Raw genomic sequence first — 25579 nt, 5'->3', positions numbered from 1 at the left:
CCACCTGCATCTCTCTAGAGTTATGTCAGATTCAGTACATCTCGACGAAATGAAAGCAAACAAATCCCTAACAAACAAAGAAATCTAACAAGAAAAAAAAAAGAATAGAACAACCAAAAAATGGTTAAGAAAAAAGAGACAGAAATAATAAAAAATTGAGATACAAGAGTTGAAATATATAGTGCTTCACTGTATGCGTACTGAAAGTTGAGTATTTTTCCTTAAAGCTGTCTCCTATGGGACAGTCTAGAATATCTTTTCTCAAAGCAGACAGAATCCCTTATTTTATTATTTTGTTTTATTTTTTTTTTTCGATGTAAGTCTCTACATATATATAAAAATATACGAGCTTGGTTAAAGATACACTTTGAAGGGTTGAGGTGTGACAGGGTAAAAAAAAACTCGAGGTATGCTTTACAATGGTAAAAAAAAAATAATGCAATGTTTCATACAAGCTCAGTCATATTACTCTCTGTACGACAAGTCTGTTTACATCAACATTTATGTATTGTGCAAAAAAAAAAAAACTTGCAACATTATCAACCAACTTTTCCATTAGTTGGTTTAAAAAAAAAAACTAAAAGCCTAAAAAGAATAATAAAAATAAGAAAAAAAAAAAATTAACTAAAGAATTTTGTTATTCTTTTGTATACCTTAGAGTTGTTCATGACTCCATGAAAACGTCATTAAGTACAAAGTTTATAAAATCAGTTAAAATGAATTTTTTTATCCACTACCGTTGTACATGAAGAGTGTTAAAATAAATCTTGAATATAAAAAAAAAAAAAAAATGAATCTTATTTATACCGCACAAGATGAATCATTGGTAATACAGAGTAAATGTGCAATTTATATTGAGAATGTACAGATGATATAGGTATAGACACTAATGTCTAAAACTATATGAAAGATCTAAGATATGCTTATGGTAGATAACTACCATCCAATGATCATTCTGCATGCACTGGCAATACACGCACGCACATCCCATCCCTCCTGTACCTTGATAGAACAACTGCATATATGTACAAGCAGCAACATCTGTACACACACCGTGGGTCCATGACCCTGACTCTATATCCACCAGATAAATTCTCATACCGATCAAACATTTATACCCATCTTTTCTGATGTATGTATTTTTACTTGTCTATTTAATATACAAATACATATACGCATAAATGAATGAGCTATTTATACTTGTTGAATAATATATTAAATTTAGATAATTATATTTCATATAATCATCAACAAACTACTTGTATTAATATAATTTTATTTATATATATATTTAATTAAAAAAGGTGAATGTGACATACATAATGCATATCACTTTATGATATAATTTAACAGTCGGCAAAGTGGTCTCATCACAAAAGCCATTGTACAATTCAACACAAGACACGATTTGATTAAGCATTCTAGCAATGCTCAAACATGTAACCCCATGGCATCCAACTTGATTCCGTGACAATACGACAAGAGATGCAAAGTAGAAATAAAAAAAAAAAAACAAACAAAATTGCAACAAACAACAAAACAAGATGATGACAAAAAACAAGTAAATGAAAAAAAAAAAGAAATAGAAAATAGAAATGTCTTTGATAAAAAAAAAAAGGGTTGGTTTTTTTTTTCTTGATAGTCTTTTCTTGTTGTCATTGGATCTATGGTTATACATTGCACAGTGAACACACGCGTACATTGGTATATGCCACAATGCAAACTTACCGATGAAAAGACAATAAAAAAAAAAAAAAAGGTAAAGGTCGTGATGTCGCAGTGTCTCGTGTGCGGTAATGTACAATTTATATATAGACATACGGATAAACATTTAAATAAATATAACTTTGTTTGTGTGTGTGTGTCATCATCTAAATATATATATTAGATATACTTGTATTTGTGTGTGTACATGTACAAGAGAAGAGAATATACTTATCAAGTTGAGAGAGGGATTGTACAGCCAAAAGCCGACGTCAATCCGGATGGATTAGGGGTGGTTGCGCTTCGCAATATATATATTGTATTTTTATATTTTTCATTGTATTTGATGGGAGAAGATATACACTTGATGTCGAAAAGGAATAACCATCAAATATAATAATAATATATATTGAGATTACTTAAATCTATCGAGAGAAATGCACACCATAAGTAAAACCGTTGTGAGGTCGAGAGAGAAGTTGGTTTTTTTTCGCGTCTTTTTACTTCATGGGGATCAAGCAACGTGGCGGTCTCTTGATTCATGACCACATCGTGTACATAATACACGCCAAGTGTCTTCTTTTCATGTTGTCTCTCTTTTTATTTCTTGAATATAACCCTCACTCGTTGATATACCCTACTATTTTATGTCTTTAGCGATATCAACGCTGAATCACAGCGCAAATCATTTTGTCTTCGTGGTCTTTCTTTATTTTTTTATATTTTATTTTGCAACGCTCGTTCACTCGGCGCCTTGCTGATTTTATGTTAACCACGACATCACGATGGCATCTCGTTAACCAACCAAGCACAGTACACTTCCGAGGCAAGGGGTCGCTCTCTTGCATTATCCTTTTTATTTTTATACATTTTTTTTTTTTTTTTTAAATATATATAATTTTTTATATTTTTTACACATTTTTATAACCTTCGCAGTGATGACACTGGTCTATGGTGATCCAATCGAGGATCACATGCGAAATTTATATACGAGGGTTCTTACGACCCTCACTCTCACTCACTTATTTACTCATTCACTCACTCACTCACTCACTAATACCATTTATATATCGAATATCAAGACTTGATGCTGACTTTACGACCACCTGAAGCTTTTCTAGATTTGCTCATGGAGCTTTAGTGTCTCGCATTTTCCACCTTACGACTTTAACATCCATATTTCTTTTTCATCCAACATCATATTACTTATTTTCATTCGAATTTTCTTCCTTTTTTTTTTTTTCTTTTCTATCCTGGTTATATACATTATATTATAAAATATAGAAAAAAAAAGTTTTATTACTCATCTTTTTTTTTTTTTTTTTTTTTGACTTATAAAATTTTCTAGATGATAAAAAAAATAATAAAGTAATAAATAAAAAAATAAAATTTATATAAGTATGTGTGAATATAAAAGTTTTTAGAGACAAGAGCTTCGGTGTGCCGAGATTGGAATATATATTATCTCATCGTTTTATCCTATATTCATTTTCTAATACCAATACACTGGAAAAACGATATTTAACATTCTCTTTTATCCACACATATACTGTTACAAATATAATCATATATATTCGTGAATTTTTTTTAGCCACAGTGAATGGCTTTTGGCTCACACCTCTCGTCTTGCTCCTCCACCCTATGCCAAGTAATTTGGCGTGTAACGATGGTAGAATGAGATGAGAAAATATATATTCAAAATAAAAAAAAATAAAGTTTATAAGTACATCCTATCTTCACGGTATTTATTACAACAAGAGTGATACATGAGAGTGAAAAAAAAAAAAAGAAAATATACATATGAGAGAGGATGAAAAGAAAAAACAAAAAAAAAAATGAAATAAAATTAAATGAAAAAAGATGAGGGTAAAAAATGAATGGGCAAAAAGCATTTTAAAAGGACAAAAATGTATCACATTGATATGGACAGGTGTAATTGAAGTGCAAAAATATTCACGCTAAAAAAAGAGATGGAGATTGTAATATCTGTCGAGAGGTGGAAGAATAGTGAGCGCAATTTCGAGCTATCCTACCCGTAGCCTGAATAAAGAGGTAAAATAAAATAGTGAAATAAGAGAAAATAAAATAAAATGAAAAAGACGAATAAAGATAAAAAAAAAAAAAATTAAAACTTAGAAGTGAAAAAAAAAAAAGGTTTAATAGCATTGTTAGTAACGCCGGCCAATTCTCATCGTCTAATCAGCGAGAAAAAAAAAAAAAATGATATTATTGTAATTTGACGTTTTTCACCACCTATTATTTACCATTATCTACCTTGACTGTGAACTGAAGGCCGAATAGTCCATATATTCTTCGGGCAGTTTAAATAAAAAGTAATTGTAAAAAAAAAAAAAAGAGAAAATATAAATAAACAAAAATAAAGTATATAGAAAAAAAAGACTATATCTTTAAATCGTGTATTATTATCCATGGACTTTTAAGGTACTATCATGGGGTGATAAAAAAAATAAATAATAATAATAACAATAATAATAAGGACATTGAACATGGCTAGTGCTTTTATCTTGGTTTTATAACTCCGTATAAGGTTTTAACCAAGCGATTAACGCGATAATACATATAAATATAGTAGCACTATTTGCTTTGTTAAAATTGTTTAAAATTCTCATAAGCAAACATTGTGATAATAATATTATTTGATTGGCAATAATCAAGTAATGTGGAATAAATTTGTGCAATAATATACATGATCATTGAATCAGAAAATATCATAAAAATAAATCGCATTATAATACATACAATTTATATTTATTTTCCTGTCCAGAGATGGATAATTTTTAATACATTGTTTAGGTTATTAATTATAGATATATTACTATTGTATACTAGCTGATATGACATGTTACTACATTTTTCTCTGTCGCTCTTTCTCGCTCTGTATAATAAAACTTCAATTTACTACCCCTTGCGAATTTCCCACCAACAATAACCAATCAATTTTCCGATTCATAAATATTTGACGACATTTTAATTGATGTTTGTGTTTGACATTCATCATTTGTTTTTATGATATAGCATAAAAAATAAAATACATCATCGAAATAAATATGAACAAAAAAAAATACGTGATAAAACATAAATTGCCAAAAAAATAATACAAAATATAAGTCATTTATCTTTAATTTGAAAATTCAATTTTATTTTATTTTTTTTTTTTTCATTTTTATTTGAATATTTATATCGATTTTTCATTTTTTCATACTGGAATATGATGAAAAAAAAAATTGAGGATTTTAAAATTCGTTTGGAAGTGCAGCTGCATATTTTCCACAGCGTGTCTGGTGTCAAACAAAATCTGATTTCATACGTTGAAAATAAAAAATAAATATTTGCCAAAAAAAAAAAAAAACAGATACATATTTTTTCTCTACCACTTTCTCACTGTGTGAGAAACGATTGCAATATTGAGGTATTGCCATGGTTTCAATTACACTCTAGCCGACGGCGATCACCGCAGCTGAAAAATCCGACCACGTATATACACATAGCAACGAATTTTCTTTTGATATAAATAGAAATACCAATGTGGCTTGTTACCACATTGCTGAAAATGCGTTGAAAAAAAAAAAAAAAAAAAAAACAAAACAAAAAACAAACTAACTTCCCGATTCAGTTATATATGATTTTTTTTTTTTTTGTTGATTGAATAAAAAATAAAAAATCATAATTAAAATTTAAAATCACACAACAGAAAATCAATAATCTAAAATTTTATTTAAAATATGAATCGCCTTGTTTATTAAGTTGTGTGCAATATTCAAAGCAAAATTTTGAATGGTGCGTTTTGTAAAACAATGCAGGGATTTAATCTAAAAACACATGTAAATGGTTGTACACGTGGTACACCCGGGCTATGTCACCAAACATGATTCGAAGCATGTTGAGTACAGACAACATATACACACATAAACACATTATAGACTTGCACAAGTAACACACATACAAAATTACCAATACCAACAAATATATTTGTACAACAATATCGTGTTTAATACACATATAGACGCAAGTTTGTCGTGCCAAGAGGCGGACCACAAGTGCCACATACATATACGTTGAAGCTTACACAATACTATCCCCCAATGTACAAATGATAATATGTGGAAATTGCAGCACACGACGAAATATTCTCGGACGTTAAATTTGTACCTCAAGTAATACAAACTATATTACGCTTGACATTATAATTTTCAACAATTCATGAAAATATATATAAGATATTTTGCCAACTAATTTTCCATTATTACTATTTAAATTATTCATGAATGTTTTAATATTTTATACAATAATACACATAGCCGGATTTAAATGAATTCAAAGAATTTCAATATATGATTTCTGGATTTAATTGTATGATTGATATTAATTAATTTGTGATAATTATGATTAACCACAGGGGCAATTGGCTTGTGAATAATATTAATTAAATTTCTAGATATAATGTCAATGACAAGTTTAAAGACCATATTTTCTTGATAATGACTCGAGCCAAATATAATTACATGTATATGCTGGATATTATAAAATAGTGTGAAATAAATTAATATGATATTTTATTTGATCATCAATTATAAATTTAACATTATTATAATTAATTGCGTATAAATATATTAACTTGATATCATTTGGTTAATTATTTTCATTTTTTTTTCTCTTGAAATTAACATGTACAATGAATTAAACGAATATTTTAATATTGGCAAGTTTCTTTGACCACGTGTCGGTACTATTAGCGCCGGTGTATTATAATATATACCGTTGCATCGCTTGACTATCGGATTACATTCCATAGCTATATTCAAACTTAATAGGGCACATAAACACGTATCACTAAACAAACAGGGTCACGAGGGTCTTAAAGTATCCATAAAACAACAAATATGTCGAAAAGAAAAGAGAAGAAAAAAATTAATTGATAAACGATCTTCAAGTGGATAAAAAAAAAAAGCTAAATTGAAAGAGAGAAAAAAATAAATGAAGGAAAAAAAAGAAAGGATCAAGGAGGGAAATCGAGTAAAGAGGAAGGCTATAAGACGATGGGAAATTAGCCTGATGGCGTTGCAAAAGGTGGGAATGAAACCTTGTTTTTTTTTTTTATTTATTTTATTTTTTTTTTTATTACCGACAACGCGATTTATCTGGTCAGTGTAATTTCTTCAGTAACGAAGAGGCGCGACGCCATTTAGACAAATACCCAACGCTTCCTATATATTATATCGTTGTCTTAATTTTTCCTTACTTTTCCTCATTTTTTTTTCTTTGTCTTTATCCTGTAATTTATTTATTTTTTTTATTTCTCTTTCAATTATATAAAATTGATGATAATAAAATAAAAAAATTAAATTAAAAAACAAACAAACAAACGAGCTATAGTATCAAAAATACTTATAATTTCTTAGCATGTCATTTTAGATCTTGATTAAATACTCAAGACATATTCATCTTTTCCTCATGTTGTACTAGCTAATGCTTTTGTAAATATAAATATAATACTTTAATTATATTTATAAAAATAAAATAAAATATATATAAATACATGAAAATCATGTTTGTGGTTAAGTCATGTTGTCTTGGTTGGTGTATATAACGATGCTGACTGATGACGTGAATATACACACAGTAAATACGTGAATACAGAAAGTGAGTATATATTTCGAATATAATAATGCCAAAGGGCACACACATTAAAATGCGTGACTCCATTGCGGGAGGCATGCCATGATCATCTACAATTTAACTTCACCTTTGCGCTAGGATTATTAGCTTGTAGATTTATACATATATATATACAATGTACAATATACATTTATAAAGACAGTATATAGATTTAAACTTGAAGGGGAGTTTATGACCTCACTGGTAAATTGTAATCACTGAATAGTGTGGTTATATTTATATACAGTCATGTTGATATACTCGACAGGGCAAAAGGTGCTCATGCACCCGCAATTGCAAAGTTCAACGACAAAATAACCATGAGGAAATGAAGAAACGAAGCAAGCTTCAAGCAACTTTAAATAAAGATTGTATAAAGATAATTATAATAATAATTATTATTATTATTGAGTATCATGATATAAAATAATATATGAAATGACAAATAGATAAGAAAAATTATTTTTTTTTTTTGATACATTTATACTTGCTCTGATAATATATAGATAGAAAAAAAAAAAATTAAAAAAATTATTGAATTTATAATATTGTGTTGTAAATGTTGTGTTACAATCTGGTCGTAGTCGCCTGGTCATATTAATATCTCCGCCTCTCGTACAACTCCTCAGGCAGGGTGTGTTCGACTCTAATACTGCTGACGTTTTAAACATGAATAAACGCGTTCACATAAACTCCCCGGAACGATACGCGACATTAGTGTAGTCTTGCTCTATTTTTATTATCTTATATATGTATATAAATTTTTCCTTTAAATTATTATTTTATTACACTATCAATTTGTTTTCTTTAATGTTTTTTTTTTTATTTATTTTTCTCAGTAACATTCAATGTGGTAATATTTGACCATCATTATATATAACTGTTACTTTTTATTGTATATTATAATGTACATGTGTGTGTGTGTGTGTTTTTATGAGATAAAATTAACGTTAAAATATTATTCATGTATGTATTTACAAACACACACAGACACAGATAACATCGTATTACTGAATAAAAAGTATTAAAGAAATTAATTAGCTATAAATGAATGCTAATAAAATTCAATCAAGTGTTTTGTAATTAACAATTAAACGTGTCGATTATATTGAATTCTAATTGATCTTGAATATACAATTGAGTATACAATGTTTAATGATATAAACATAAAATTATCAAGTTTTATTATTTATAATTTTAAAATTTATTTAGTTATTTGCTTGAAGAAAATAAATATAAAATGCAATGATAATAATATTAATTTACTGAATTTATTTACTTTTATTTTTTTTCTCGTTTTTTAAATATTGAATAAATTTTATTTAGTTATTTATAGATGTGTGTTAGACAAATAGACATGGAGCGGCATTACCGTTTGATAATGGAATTGTAACGGCTCACATAAATGTTAGTGATCGTCACGACAACTATGAAAACAACGACGACTAGAACGACAACAACAACACACTATTATCCAGGATATCAAAACGCGTTTTACACTTTATCTATTATTAACTCGTTCAAGTCACGAAATAGGTATACTAGATACTATTTTCATTAAATCAAGTATCACGAACAAATCGCAAGTTTAACATGTATAAATAACATATCCAAGAAATATCGTAAACTGGTTGATGATTTTATCATTTCTGCAGAATAATTTGATAAACCAGAGTGAAACTTACATCCAGAAAAGTTACATCATTAATGTGGATATATGTATATAAGCATTTTCATAACCGGTGTGTCATTTCAAACGTACATATAATATATATGTTTAAAAATATATTATAAAATTAATAAGATCAGGAGACATCAGTGCGATACGAATATATATCGTTATAACAAAATTAAATTAAATAAAAAAAATGAAATAAAAATCCATCTGAAATTTATAACTTGTAAAGCCGGATTGAAAAACTGGAAAAATGATTCTGCGTCCGGGAATTGAAAACGCGTTGGTAAACACTTTTCTAGAATTGAATTCCCGCATCATTCGTCCATTCTATTGGATCTCATTCGATTTACCCCTTTGCACATATACTTTGAGCTATATACCTTTGAGTACCATCAGCCCTTTTTAAACTGGTTTCTTGACATTTTAGTTTTTTTTTTTTTTTTTTTTATTTTCTTCTCTTCATCCAATATTTCCCATACTATATTATTATATTATTTTTCATCTTTTTTTTTTCATATTTTAAATTCAACAGAAGATGCTTTGAAAAAAAAAAAAAATATCTATATATAAATCAACCAACTCAGCCAAAAAATTTTAAAAGACTATAAATTTATTATTTCATTTTTATTTAAATAAAAAAAAAAAAAAAAAATCCACACAACGCGATTAATGCAAATTTTTTATATAGCAATCATTCAATTGAAAATTCATATTTGAAAATTTTGTTGATTATTGATTTTTATATATATTTATTATCGCTTGACCTGTGAATGCACAGTGAAAATTAATTTCAGCTTTTTTTTTTGTGATAATCATTTATTATTTATATATTCAAAATACAATGTTGAGGGCATAACAATTTCAATCACAATAATAAATATATGTGAGTGTGTTATTGTGTATGTGGCATTGACATGAACAACCCGCATGTGAACCTGTTTCAGTGTATTTCTTGGGGCCATGGCATTGATCAATGTCAAGAAAGTATACGTTTGCGTTCACTGCCACACGCGTTACATACAAGCTGGATTTTTCAAGGCAATGAAGTGTGTGCAAGAATTGGTATTATCAAGCTGGCCAAGTATTAAACTATCTATATAGTAGCATAATTCTTTATCACTTTGACTTTATGCACCATAGATCAAAAAAAAAATTGACTAGTCATAAATATAAAATATAGAATATAAATATTTATATCTGCCTGTGTGTGTGTGTGTAATTGTATCCCGCAGGTGCCATGGAAAACGTCACTATTATACCACTTGGAGGGTTCACATTATAATTTTATTATTTCACCACGTGAACAGAGAAAACGAGTGGGTAATAAAAATGAAAAATAGTGGTGGATAAAAAAGAAAAAAATTAATAAAAATTAATCGAAAAAAAAAAAAGAGAGTATATATAAAATGATAAAAAAAATAATAAAAAAATAGTCAAAAGAAAGGAAAAGGTAGATGAGTTTTAAAATAAAAAAGAGGAAAAAAAAAGTATATAGAGTTGATTCTCTCGCGGTAGCTCGTGCCACGACGGGTGGCATGGTTACCTGGGGGTCGAATTGAATTATACGAGACTCGATTAAACTGCCACCGTGCTGTTGGGGCTCTTCTTCATGATGCTTCTGAATCTGCGGGATGTATATAATATATTATAAATATATTCACTATATAAACTCATTCACAGTCATGATGATGATCAACATTAAAGTCTCAACGTTAAACTTTTTAAATATGATCCCTTGGTGATTGAGAAACCCTCATGTGTGTACACTAATTATTTTCTCTTCTTTATATGTATGTATACATTATCAAACAATTTTGCTAACACATTTATGTACAAAAAAGTTTTATATTACGTTCGTTTCGTACTATAACTTGATAATAATTTTGAAAAAAAAAAAATTGAATGATAAAAATAAATTGTAAAAATCGAATGTGTTTTAATAGAATTTGGGTTTTTTTTTTTTTTTTTGATTAAATTGGAAATTCATTAAATATAAAAAATTCCATTAACGATAAAAGATATTTTTTTAAATATACCTTTTGATGAATTAATTTTAGGGATAAATTTACATTGCCTGGGCTCTTACGATTATCGAGTCGTGGCTTGCAATATATGCAATACATAGCAAGTAATTCCCAACAGTATTTATATATACACATATATGCATTGAGTATATACATTAAGGTATTTGTGTGTGTTGGCATCGAGAAATCTGATGAAATAGAAGCGCACGCGAAACATGGACCCTCTGGGTCATCTATGTACATATATTAGTGTATACATACACCTATATATGTATATACAAAACTAGATTGAGAGTGGGTAAACGTTAATTGAATGTAGGCGATTCAGTCCTCTAATCTAGCGTAACCATATTCACGTTGTTAATTACAAAATACGAAGCTGCCTTGTTCCTGACTTTATTGACAAGGCTGTATGTGTATATATAAAGTAGAAATGTAGAAAATATAAACAATAAATAGCATCATTTAATTTATATTTATTTTATTAAACAAATAAAATTATTTTGATATTTATTGGTTTGCTTTTTTATTTTTTTTCCAATATTATTGTATTATTTTATTTTTGAGATTTACCATGATATGAAATGACGAGTTGTGTATAGTAAAAGTAAATAGAGAAATGTCAATAATAAAAAAAATATAAAACAAAGCGCACGTACACACGTTTTGTTTAGAGTTTGGACACAAGAATCCTGACAAACAGACGTGTCAGGGAGACAATTGTTGGTGTATTATATGAAGAAAAATAAAATAATAAAAAAAAAAAAAAACGACGACAAATAATAAACGTATGTGCAGTATTGTTGTTTTGTTATACAGTTATATATATATTATTTATATTGTTACAAACGAAAAGTGCGAAACTAAAGTTCTCTTCAATTTTGTGAGAGCGTTGTGTATAGAGTGTATAATAGTAGCGAGACGAGGGACTCTAGAATTTTATGACCAAGGTTATATCTACCCGATAACTGGTGCAAAACTACTTTACACGTTACAACCTTGTTACGTTCGTGCTTTGCTATAAAATGCGTCACTTCAACATCGTAAGCAGTTGCACCACGTATATAAAAAAAATAAAAAAATCCCAAAAAAATTATTCTTGTAAAATAACTGAAACCGAGCTTTTTTTTTTTTTTTTTGTAGTTTTTATATTTTATTTTTTTGCATAATAAAAATCAAGATGCTTGTAAAAATAAAAAAATATTATTCTCTTAAACTAAAATGAATTGTGTATTAAATATTCGTTGAGGAGAAAATGAAAAAGCCAAGAATATAAGTTGAAAAGTGAATTATTTACGTTCACTGTGTACAAGTATATAAAACCCAAGAAATAAATGCAAGCTGGAATACAAAAGTAACCCTTGACGTTATTAAAACAATATAATTGACATCAACAGCGACACTCGAGGAATTAAAATAAACAAAAATTTTCTCATAAATTTTTCACTTATTTTTCTGTATTTTATATCTTAATCGTTTTTTTTTTTTTTTAAATAATATATTTCATTCAACGTAATTCATAAATCTTTGGACATTTGAAATGTTCATTGCACAGTGTGAAAATGAAATTAAATGAAAAAAAAAAAAAAAAAAAAGAGTATAAGAGTATAAATAATAGAATAAATGAGAGTGTGAAAAGATTAGAAAATTAAAATAGAAAAAAAAGAATAATAATTAAGTAAAGAAAAGTGTATAAAATAAAACGAGTTAAAGAAGGTGAAAATAGTCAACTCTTTCGAAACGATGCTGTTGTTTCAAGTTGGAGAACGAAGAGAGTTGCTCTTAATTTTCCAGTCTTTCCCATTAAAATCAAGGCCAGTTTAATTTTCTCGCGAGAAGAATGGTCACAGTGAGAATGTGGAGCAGTGACAGCGTTGACTAAAATTACGACTATGACGAAGGGTACGAAGCAGCGATGACAATGAAAAAGAAAAAAGAAATAATAAAATTAAAAAAAATAATAAGTGAGATGAAATGAGAATGCAAAGAGAGGAAAGGATTCTCGTTGTTGCTTGTACGCGATAATGCCATTTCGTGCCTCGCCAAGTTGCCTGGGATGTGTGCCTTTGTAATTTTTTCAAATAAAGATTAAATTAAAGCAAAGCACAGTGACGACGTTTTATTTCTAGCCCAACAATTTTTTTCTCACAAGATTACATATAGCTTTGCCGTTTTAAAAATAGAAATAAAAATATATATTCGCATAAACAAGTCGAGTTTAATATATAATATATTTTTGATTAAAAAAAATAAAGTGTGAGAAAATTATCAAGAAGATTAAACATATAAAATATATATGTATAGATGTATTATGGAGATTCACACATAGATATATTTATATAAAAAATACAGCTTCAACACCATCACTACCACCCGCTGTCAACGCTCGTGATCGTGTTTCTTCAACTTCCTGTATATGTGTAGTAAGGCGTGGCGACTAATCTGCACTTATCGATGAGTTCGTACATCTTTGATACGAATCACGGAACTCGCTAGTTTTCTATAGTATATATACATATACTTATAACCATCAACTTGCAAAACGTATTTCCTTATCACAGTGCATTATGTACCTGCTACGATTAATCGGATTAACACAATCATGCTTTTCATCGAAATAATATTTTTTTCATAGAAATATTAAATTTTATACTTGGAATTAATTTGTATAAATTTTAGTTTAAGAACTTTGAAGATTATAACAACATTATTATGCTTGTATTTTTTTTTTTTTGTTTTTTCTTATACAAGTTTTTATGTAATTCTCACTTCTCCGAATATGTCATTTTTATTTTTCATTATTATCTTCAATCGAAAGCAGAGGGAAATAGAAAATAAAGAAAAAAAATAAGCGGGATAAAATCGCTGAAAGTTTTGTCGCGTTAAATTTAAATATTACGATATGCTGTACACCCGTGCAATTTTAAAGTGGGAAAAGCACTGATTGTAGAAATAGTAGAATGGTGTTTCTGGACGAGGGTGAATGATAAAGAAAAAAAAAAAAAATTCATAGTATGTATATATATGAGATAAATAAATAAATAAAAAAAAAGAAAGAGAGAGTAGGAGAAATGGAAATTGAAGAATGGAATGAGGGTGAAAACTTGGAAAGTAGAGTGGCTTGTTTATAAGAGTCTGCCGGTCGGGCTCGTTGCCCGTTATATGTATTTTCTCGCTTTTATTCAGTCTTATTTTCAAGCCAAAAAAAAAAAAGGAAGGTTGAAAATTTTTGCCACCCATTTTATCAAATAAAATTGAGTGGGTGAGTAGAACGAAAAGAAGTGCCTGTCTTCCGATTGAAAGTAGATAAAGAAAAAGATGCAAGCAGGAAATGTACTTTAACCCGGAGCCAGAATCGAGATAATATTTTTCTATATACCATGTTAAAATAATATCACGAGTAAAAATTTAAATCAAGTATATACGATAAAATAATCACAAAAAAATAAGAATATTTGTCATCAAAACTTGTTAATATATTTACGCTTTTTTTCTTTTATAAAATAAATAAATAAAATTTGAAAATTAGTTGAAATGATTATCGAAATTCAATTAAATAAATTAAAAAACAAAAACAAAACGCCCAATTTCATGTGAATTTATACAAAACAGTAAAACACATTTCAGTCGTCACGCCTAACATACACAAAATACATTTACCATGATAATAAACCTGCCGTCAACACGAGACCATTTTCCAGCCACTATATCGACTCGCCTCACTAATTTGTAACACAGGTATATATTGCTTTTGCAAAAGCGCTTTCCGTACCGTTTACCAAATTCATGTCCAAACTCACATATGACCATTACACATTCAACAATTCTAGAACTACATTTTGAAGCATCGACTTTGCTATACATATTTATCTTCATATACGTGTATACAACAAATAAATGTATAAAATAGTTTTACAAACATATAAAATAAATATTTTAACCCTCAACCCTATCATTGTCGACAACTCAAACGATGCGTTTGTTAACTCGTTTGAATTTCATTTCGCTATGTATAAAATGAAAATTTAGATGATTGCTGTGATAAAAAATAATATAAAAAGAAAGAAAAAAAAAAAAAAAAGCCAACCAACAAAACCGAGAATTTTCAAACGATGAAAATATGATGAAAAATAAAATTTAAATAAATAACAATTTAGTCTAGTGAATAATAGCGTAGTTGTAAAATAAAATACAATAAACCATATATACATAGTTGAATAATGTCGACTATAATGACAAGAATAAAATAACACAAGTACGAGTATATATATTTACAGAGTCTTCGAATGGCGTCAGCTAAATCGAGCGTATCGAATTACCCTATGCTCGATGAAGCCTCCCCAAGATTAACATTCTCTCGCACGTATTTCGTTCCAGGAATAAGATCCAATGACCGCGACAACGAGAAGAAGCTCAAAGACGACGACAACAACAATGATAAAAGGTGGAATAAAGGGGGGTGGGAGGGGTGAGAAAAATACCATGAAGAAAGACAAAAAAAAAAAAAAACTAAATAAATAATGCAAGACAGAAAACACACATTAAATCAAGACTGGTTGGTTTAAAGTTGTGCGACTACTACTCTAAACTTTCATATAGCATCATCAGCAGCATTATATACACTGCAGATATCAGAGCATCATCTCAAAGAGCAATGCACATAGTGGTATTCTCCCATACGCATCTAACAAGAAACACGCACAAACCAAATGCATTAATATCAACACCCATAAATACTTAAACATACTGAAATAAAGTTGAATATTGCTGCCGCGTTACGCTCATCATTTTATATCTGTCTTTATCGTTTTATCATGCTGCAAAAGGAGGGACAGTAAATTACTCGTTACAATATAAAACGTGCATCAGTTTGACATTAACCGAGCTTTAGTGCACGCGATATTATACGGAAGTGGTAGCTATCTCTTTCTCTCTCGCGTTTTTTTTTTTTTTTGTACGATTTTTTATTTGAATTTATATTTTTTTTATATTCACCAAACGATAGGCAGTAGATACTTATAAATTTATAACAAGGAATACCACAGGAACCCCGCAACGCCACATCATCTATTAAACCTTAATATCCAAAGAGATGAGGTATATCTCGTTTCTGATATCACAAATATCCCATCGAGTCTTATTTTATGTTCATATTCACATATATACAACAAACTGTGCAAGACATTACGCATTGTTATATACTCAAAAATTACGATGATAATAACGCTGTGCAATGCATGTACAAAAATAGCTACATTAAATTGCATATAAATTTTTATTATTATTATTTTTTAATTTTTTTTTATAGCTTCTCATCGTCGTTAATGTATACATATATGACAGCAGTCAACTGATGCAAGTTTACAAGCTGACCATCTTGAGACCATGATGGTTTTTGTTAATGTCTATGTACTGAATATTCATATAATGGATTGCAAAAAGAGGCTATATAGACAAGAAAAATATGTATATAAAAAGTTTAGAAAAAGAAAGGAAATAAAAAAAAAAAAAATTTTAAACTTGATGGTTTGTTGTCGTATAATGAAAATCTTGAAATACCGTTTACTATATACACAATTCTACAAAGTTAGGTTTATTTTACTGGTCAATGCATTTGCGGTTTACCTTTGGCAGTAAGTTCAACGTGTGGCTAAACAATATAACGACATTCTGTGGTTAAATATATATTTCTTGTACATGCCAATCCCAATGTCAAAACTCTACTATTATGCAGTGTCTCAGTTTGCAAGTATATTGTTGTTGCTTGCTTATATATTTTTTTACCATCTTTTTCTTTTAATATTTTCCTCTTTATCTTTCATATTCTGACTACCGTTTTTACCACACTATTCATATTGCGGTTAATTTAATTTTTATATTTTCTTTTACTTTAGAAATGCTATTACATATTTCACCTGCACTTTTCATGGTTCAAATTTTCATTGCTAGCTGTTGTATGATTTTTTTTTTTTTGTCATAGAAAAATTTGTAATTTAACAACAACATTATGTCTAATGACAATATACAACAGCTTTAGTCAAGAATTGTTCACACGTTTTTAAATAATAAACATATATTTTTTTATCCGTTATACACTTGTCGTCTTTTCATTATAACATAATAAAAAATAAATAAATATATTATATAGATATTTTTATTATAAATAAAAAAGATAATAAAAAAAAAATTGCAGCTAGTTTAAATTATTATTATTATTTAGTTATTTTTATTTTTTTTTGTTTTCTTTACTGTTATTGTTGTTGTTGTATATTGGGCGCGTCGTTTGATGCAAATATCTTAGATAGAATGTTACGATCCGTGGCAAGATCTTTAATCGCGATTGAAATGCTCTATGTATATGTATGTCTCCTGTATATCTTGTCCCAGGTACAAGCCAAGCTTTTGTTTTGTTTCGATAAGGACAATTTCTATTCAAGCTATGATAAACCCCAAGCAAGACAAAAGCAATATTCTAGATATATGCCAAGATATACATATACACACACCTTTAGCCATTCCATGCTTTTGGATTGAAGAGAAAATCTCAATATGCTGAAAAGCGTATTGTATGGATTTTATGGTATGTCTATACACCAAAATACACATCACAACAATGTTGCTTATATATATATTTACTGTATATAGATAAAGTGTGTATTTATCTTAATATAAGACTGCACTATATATTCGCAATGTGATATAATTATCCTAATGATCAAATAGATAATCAGTACATTCATCAATCAAAGCCAAATAAAGTGATGGGTATCATAATTTATAATACTTGATCAAAATATAATTGCCAGGTTACTTTGGATGTTGGATACTTGTTTCTTCTTGATAAATCAATCATTTTAAAAATAATTAGTTTTTAAAAAAAATCATACAACTCATGAGATAATAATAAAATTAAAAATTAAAAAAGTTAATTTAATATATTAATATTTAATTTAAAAAAAAAAAAAAAAAGAATATTTATATCATTAATTTGATAAGGCTGTAATAAAAGTTGACAAGATATCTAGTATATATTAACAGCATAAAATTGTATATAACTGATAATGAAATCTGACATGAATGACACGAAAATAACAAGTGGTAATATAAAAAAAGAATTGAGTATTAAGAGTAATATAAACATGGTGCTAAGCATAAATCAATTTAGTACATGAATGCACATGGTTAGTGAGATCAATGCTAAAACTGGAGTAACCAGTCTAGTCTATTGCTTCAGAGTATACATTCATATATATAATTTATAAACCAATGCACAATCAGCTATATACCAGTGTCTCGAGATGAATAAATAGATACTGAATATAATTACAACACAACGATGTATAGATCAAGTAATTTGTGGAATGAGAATATTCAAAATTATATAACGCAAATTTCAGTCTAATGCACACACAATTCGCTGATAGACAATTCATCGACATAACTACCAAGTTGTAAATGTCCAATGCGGCATTTCCGACAGTTTGAGTAGTCCCTTATTGCTCTTCAGCAACCATTTGATAGACAGATACACGCGCAATTTAACTATTTAACTATTATCACAATCACTGTGCAGAAAGTACTACATTTATTATTATAAATATTAAAGTATATACATACTGAACTCTGAAGCATGCTGTTTGTTTGATATATATTTATATAAAATACTTTTAGCATGCTTAGCTGCTGTTTTTTATTTATTTTTATACGTCTGTCATTTGCATTTTATTATTCGTCTTCTTTTGTTGTCCATATAAAATAGTTTAAACGTGAAGTATGACACAGGACACGACCTCAAATCGTTTCAGGTCGCACGTGCCTCAAACATACATATAGACTCTATTTTATTATAGGGAATTTTCGAGTTGAGATTATACCTTCTTATATATCTTTGTGCATGACACAGTCCACTGGACTACTAGGATCACATTTTTCCGGTAGCCAAGTCATGTATATAATTTCTGATCGTTTGACCGAGAAAACTCTCGACGAGAATTGAGAATGTTAAAAAAAAGTTCCGTTACCCCTCTATAGCACAACACTATTCACAAGAAGAGATAAAATATATTTTTCATGCCAATGCAATTTCTTTTTTTTCGTTTTTTTTTTTTTTATTTATGTTTGTTTGTTTGTTTGTTTTGTATTTTTATTTTTATGATAAACACCAATTTTGATTCAAACTTTGGAATTTCTTGATAAACTAAAAACATATAGACATGAATTCACGTCATTGAATAAATTACTGTCGATATGTCGAGATTGTCATGTTGATGAATGGATTTCATATTGAATCTCGCGAATTGAGGCTTTCAATGAACAAACAATTTACTGAATTGTATATGCATATATAACTGTATAAACATATAGAATTGGTTAACCAAATGTTTGGTTTATCTATAATATTATACTGAGAACATTGATATTGCCATTTGTTGATAAAACATAATGAATTCATGATTTTGATGAAGAGAAAAGAGAAAAGATAATAAATATATATTCTGCAGTTGTGTATGTAGTTATAAGTACAGTAACGACAATAAATATATATACAAGAACTGTGCTATTAATGATTTTCACACGGTAAAAGTGAAATTATAATTATGGTGATATTTGTGCGGTATGGTTATATTTATTTGTGTGTACAGCGTGACTATCGTGATGTTGGTTTTATGTGAAGAGGTATAGGCCAGTCGGCTTCAAGCTGATAATACTAAATATGCTACCAAGTATCATACTCTTTGCGCTTGATTAACGACGAGTAGGCCAACGATTCGTTCAATTAGCGATTAAACGACAAGAGGTCAGGTATCACAAGTGGCCTTTTATTCTTTAAATATATATATTTATATATACACAAAAAACCACACAGTGTGCAATGTCGAACGCTCGTAAATCGATTCTTTGACCGATCCGTTTTCATTTTAAAATTCCAAAGTCAAATGTTAACGCTCAAGTTTCTCATGGACATGATAAATCGTACCGTTTTAGATTCTTATAGCTATGTAAATTTTACGTATCGTGAAAGTTTAAAATAATATTTATGGGTGGTGGTGGTGTATAGATATAAAATACATGTATACAATATAAGTGTATATAATATATAAATAGGTGAAAGAAATGGAAAAATAAAAAAAAAAAAAAATCGAATCTGCAGTTGGAGTTTCAAGTGAAAATTCCATGTGAATCATGCAGACAAGAAAACAAGGACATGGTCTTGAACGTGGACTTGAATGTGACGATGGCAATGGTGCTGGTGGTGGTAGTGGTGGTAGTGGTGGTAATGGCGGCGGGGCACAAGATTGCGATTCCGATTGAGCTCGCTTAAGTAAAGTCCTTATGGTAGATATATATATTTATATATATATAACGTAAAACCGTTATGTGCCGTCGACGCCAGGCATGTTGGCCGCTATACGTGTTTCATTTTGTTGGCTATATATACAATTGGGCCCACTTGGTCCCCGCGCCAATGCCACACGTTAAAGGCCAACTTAAATTTTTTATTTTTTTATTTATTTATTTATTTTTAAAAATTTTTATATTCCATTCTACTTTACCAATGTTTAGTGTCACCATTTACGGATATCTCACTTTATCCAGAAATACATTTTTTAAAAATCATACTGCCACCTTTAGTATAAACCGTTTTTTTTATTATTTTTATTTCTATGCTATCGCAGTCTTGGTATATATTGCCACATAAGCAATTGCTTTAGCCTCCATGAAAATTTATGTACATATATATATTAACATGCGTAGTTGTAAATTCAATTCAGTGGGGTATCGTATTGGAACATCGAAAGATGCAATGTGTAATTATTTGTCCAGGACAGATCATCCACTCGTTCAAGTGCCTCTTTTAAAATTAAAAATTAAAATAAACGCCTGCTGCGTATATAATAGCATACTGTATGTCATTTTCTTTTGCATTTAATACTATGGGGAGTCAAGAATTCCTGCACGATACTTATGTATATCTCGACGACTATTCTAAACTCACTGTAGATTCTTCAGCAATTGAAATTGTTCTTACCGTTAAAAAACATTCTTCAACTCTATTCATTTGATCTATTTTTTTCTCTTTTTATATATTTTATTTATTATTAATTTTTTTTTTTCTCTTTTGCCACTTTCATAGAAGTGATCAAGGCAAAAAAATAAAATATCTTTAGGCTCTCAATTGTTTTGTCAGTTAACGAATAATACAAAAATGAATTGCTTTTTTTTCTTTCGTTATCCAACCAAATTACTTTATTTTTTTTTTTTTTTTTATATTATTATCATGCCAATCGCTTTTTTTCCCTTTGGGTTCGTTGGTTACATTGTATGACTAGGCAGAAGAAAAAACAAAAAAAAAAATTGTCAAAGAGAAGCTGAGGCGTGTGAGATAACATAGGAGTTGAAAAAAAAAAAAAAAAAAAAGAAAAAAAGTACAAGTTCTATATAATATATATAATATATATAAAATATAATGATATGAAAGAATGCCGACACATATTGAGTCAGACTGTATAAACCAACATTTTGCTTGTGTGCATATATATTTATACAGAGTGGTGGCATAGTCAAAACGTTACACGGAATATTAAACGTCGAAGGTGGCCGACCTGATCGTCATGTTGCTATAGAATATATATCTTCACGTACTCCACTAAAAAAGCGTGTAAGTATCTGAGGAGAAATAGTGAAAAAAAAAAAAACGAAAAAAGAGAAAAAGTAGGTGGAAGTAGAAGGAGGAAGAGGTGGTGGTGATTGTGGTGGTGGTGGTGATGGCATCAAAGGTAGAGGATGAGAGAATCAAGAATTATATAGAGTTAAAAAGGAGAGGGAGAAGAAAAAACGTGTACACGACCGATCGAAAAGCGACGTTTTCAATGGGTGTCGTACACTATATACTGATGATGGGGCACCATGCGTACCGTTTCTGTCCTCCTTAGGCAATCTTGGCGGTCTTGGTGGATACCTCAGACGCAGTCGGTCGGTCGCTCGAGGTAGATAGGCCTCTTAAACAATTCGCGGCCAGGTGCATTAACCGAGAAGCATATTTATAATAATATACATAATATATACGTAATATCATATTTTAAAACGAAACACAAAGCTTTTTTTTTTCTCAATAAACTTATTAGTATTTACTCTTTTTACTGAGTATTTTATCATTTTTTTAAATTTTAAAAGTGATTTTATTTTTTTTTATTTTTTAATTAAAACCAAGTGTATTGACCTCGTGAAAAAAAATATATTTATATATCAAAATATTATATACACATGATATAATATATTATTTTATTTTATTTTATTTTATTTTGTTTATAAATAAGAAAAGAAATTTTTATTTTTTTAAAAAAAGTAAATTTTCGACCAGAACTCAAATTGTGAATATTAAAATTCCAGTTTTGTTGGATATACTTTGTAAGTTTGAATAGTTGACTTTACCCTCAAATTTTTACAACGTTATAAATTCTTTATTTCTATCTTTTTCATTTTTTTTTTTTTTTTATAATGGAATTCTTTTGAGGTTAAGAGGTGTATTTGTAAACTTGGGTCTCGCATCTGCGTTTATAAATATGCAGAATATTTTTTAGAAATTTTTTAACTTATTTTAATATTTTTATTTTTATATTATTTGTTATTTTTACGTCAGTGCAAAGCGTCGGACGAGATAACGATGTGTATATAGAGCAGGCAACGGCTCTCAGAGAGACCTGAACTCCACCTTATACAACTCTCAGCACACGTTTAATCTCATGCGGCATGTTGCACTTTCGTCCAAGTACAAAAACTACTTTTTTTATAGACCGACAAAAAAATTGAAAGCAAGAGACGAGTCTTCTTTCAGTGCGACACAGTGTTTCTCAATTTTCTTTTTTTTTCCATTTTAACAACTAAATATTTGCATAAAAGAATGCTAAAGTTAACAAAGTGACAAACAAAAAAAAAAAAAAAAAAAAATAGCTATATACACAACAAACAAATAAATAAATAAAATTCTTTTTCATTTATATAATAAATATACTTGTCGTATTTTCCGTCAATTTAATTTTAAAGTGAAATTTTCAAAATAATAATAAATATAATTTTTTTTGTGTTACAGATTAAACAAGTGAAAGAATCATGAGTTATTCACGTTGTCGTATTTTGACGATAGTCTTGCTTGTTCATGCATGGAGTGATCTAGTTGTCCTTGGGGCTGACATGTCTCAAATGGGTAATGTTAGTGGTATTGGTGGTGTTGGTGGCAGTGGTGGCGGTGGTGGTGGTGTGCAGACGACACCAGTGGTTTTGTTGCCCTCAGGGGCTTCCGGTCCCGATTATACTGGACCTTCTGCAAGTTCTGACGATTGCAATCCCGAGATGGTTGGATTTGAGCTCGTCACTGGATACGTCTTCACAGCACCCACCTTTATGCTTGAATCTATACCAGGCACACTAATGCTCACTGATTGCCTCGAGACCTGTCAGGCTAATGACTCTTGTCAAGCAGTTAATTATGAGACTGGACTTTGCGTATTATTCAGCTCAAATGCCGACAGTAATCCAGGTAAATAGAGACATATCAATTTTACAATTAACATATTTTATCCATTTATTTATCAAGCGCAATATATACATATTTTTTATTTTTATTTTTATTTTATCTCCATAAATATCTATCTTCAAAATAATTTCAAGTTGAGTGATACTGAATTCAATTTAGATTACCCCACGATTAAAATTAAAACCAAAGACTATTAAATATCTGATTGGAATTTTTTTCATATTTTTCATGAATATTCATGTATTTAAACATCATAAATATTATGATAATTATTATGCATCATCATAAAAAGTGGGTTGGTGATGATAAAAAGTATATTAGATTTTAAAATTAATCAAAATTATTTAAATGATTTGCGGTAGATTTAATTTGTGTGCTAGATGACAAGACTTTAAAAAAGAAAAATTAAAAAAACATAATAATATATATAAAAAAAAAAAAAAAAAGAAAGGAAATGATGTACCGTTTAATCGGGTCCGCGATGGTCGACTGGTGTGTGGTTTTGTATATATACCACCACGATTTTTCTCTTGTCGAATGACAGCCTGAGGAGTCACGATTACGATAGTTTCGCGCAACCTCAGTATATAGTGTCAGCATACGGGGACCCGTTATTGCGATCGTCACCTGAGCACTGACCCCAAGAATAAATACACTATCGCCAATGTACTCCACATCAAATTGACTAAAAGCCTTGGCTTTCAAATAGAATAAATTAAAAATAAAAATAACAATTCCATTACATTATTCATGTATACTTTTTTTTTTTCATTTTATTTTTTTTTTTATATTCATTCATTAAATTCAAATTTAATTGTGTCAATATAAAAGATAGCATCAGATTGTGCTTGTTGATAATAATAAAAAATAAAAAAAAAAGAACGAGAAAAATAAAATTGCCAAGTCTGCTATTTTTCACGGCCTCATTGTCCTCGAAGAAAAAAAAGCCAAGCAAAGGGAGAAAATAGGAAGAGACCCTGAAATATAATCGGGCTGAGTCCAGCATTTTTATTCATTCTTTTCATCAACGAAAGCAATATAAGACGAGATAAAATATTGATCACAAAAATAAATATATAAAAAAGAAAACATCATAGTGAAATAAAAATAATAATAATATATGTAGCTAGGAAAAAGTTTTTTCAAATATTTTACGATCGAGTGATATACTAAGTTCGCGTGTTGGCTTTTTCCAAGATGAGCATATCTCAAGTTGAATATAGCTAGTACATATATTCTATGTATAATATATAGAACATAGAGACAGAATGTAGAAGAAAAAAAAGAGAACCTATGAACAGAGTAAAGGCAAAAAGCCGCTTCGCGGATTCTAAATAGCCGTGGGAAGTAACTGTGGACACAGCACGACATTGGAATACTAAATACGACACGCTCACGACAATTCGCGCAGACACTTTGGCACATTTTATATATTATATATATGCAATGATTTTAAATTGTATATGCAATCCATATCGATAAAAATTCACAAGACGAACTGGTTAACGGAAAAAAAAATTCACATTAAAAAAAAAAAAAAAAGCAAAATGATAAATGAGACAGAGCGTGGATAATTGATTGGATAAATTCAGAGCAAAACCTCAAAATCTTCTCCTTCTATTTAATTTGTAACCCCCTCGGGGTTTTGCTTATGTGTTATGTATATATACATGAACACTTTGCCCACTTTGATATCACTTTGCTTCGACCAGAGACTTGAAAATTTATGAGGGATCTTGTTCGAACGTCGCACCAAAGTCTCGCCAAAACCCCCCTAAAAAATATATACTTTTTCTTCATTTTCATGTTGTCTTTTTCTTCAACCCCACTATCATTCACCCCAACTACTTCCTTAACAATTTTGTATCTGACAAAATTTGCATAGAGACAAACGTTAATGGTTCATGATAGTGCCATCAAATATAAATATACACCTCTTGCAGAAGAGAAACAAGAAGTAGA

At 29.1% G+C, this 25579-nt stretch overlaps 2 protein-coding genes across 6 annotated transcripts in view; one reads left to right on the top strand and one right to left on the bottom strand.

The window, feature by feature from the left end:
* The window catches only part of LOC122858990 (autophagy-related protein 16-1), a 136630-nt gene that overhangs the window by 86816 nt on the left and 24235 nt on the right, over window positions 1-25579 (bottom strand). The gene's annotated exons all lie outside the window — the stretch shown is intronic.
* The window catches only part of LOC122858989, a 95787-nt gene that overhangs the window by 52281 nt on the left and 17927 nt on the right, over window positions 1-25579 (top strand). Inside the window, exons 1-2 of one of the 2 annotated variants that reach the window (XM_044162281.1) lie at window positions 22378-22491; window positions 23174-23620. In XM_044162281.1, the coding sequence (XP_044018216.1) occupies window positions 23194-23620 (427 nt within the window). In that variant the 5' untranslated portion in view covers window positions 22378-22491; window positions 23174-23193. Of the gene's footprint in view, window positions 1-22377; window positions 22492-23173; window positions 23621-25579 lie in introns of those variants that run through there. The other variant, XM_044162279.1, reaches the window with a different exon arrangement.

The sequence above is a fragment of the Aphidius gifuensis genome, linkage group LG6, assembly GCF_014905175.1.
Source record: "Aphidius gifuensis isolate YNYX2018 linkage group LG6, ASM1490517v1, whole genome shotgun sequence".
Classification (NCBI taxonomy): Eukaryota; Metazoa; Arthropoda; class Insecta; order Hymenoptera; family Braconidae; genus Aphidius; species Aphidius gifuensis.
This window is presented reverse-complemented; position numbering and strand designations above follow the sequence as displayed.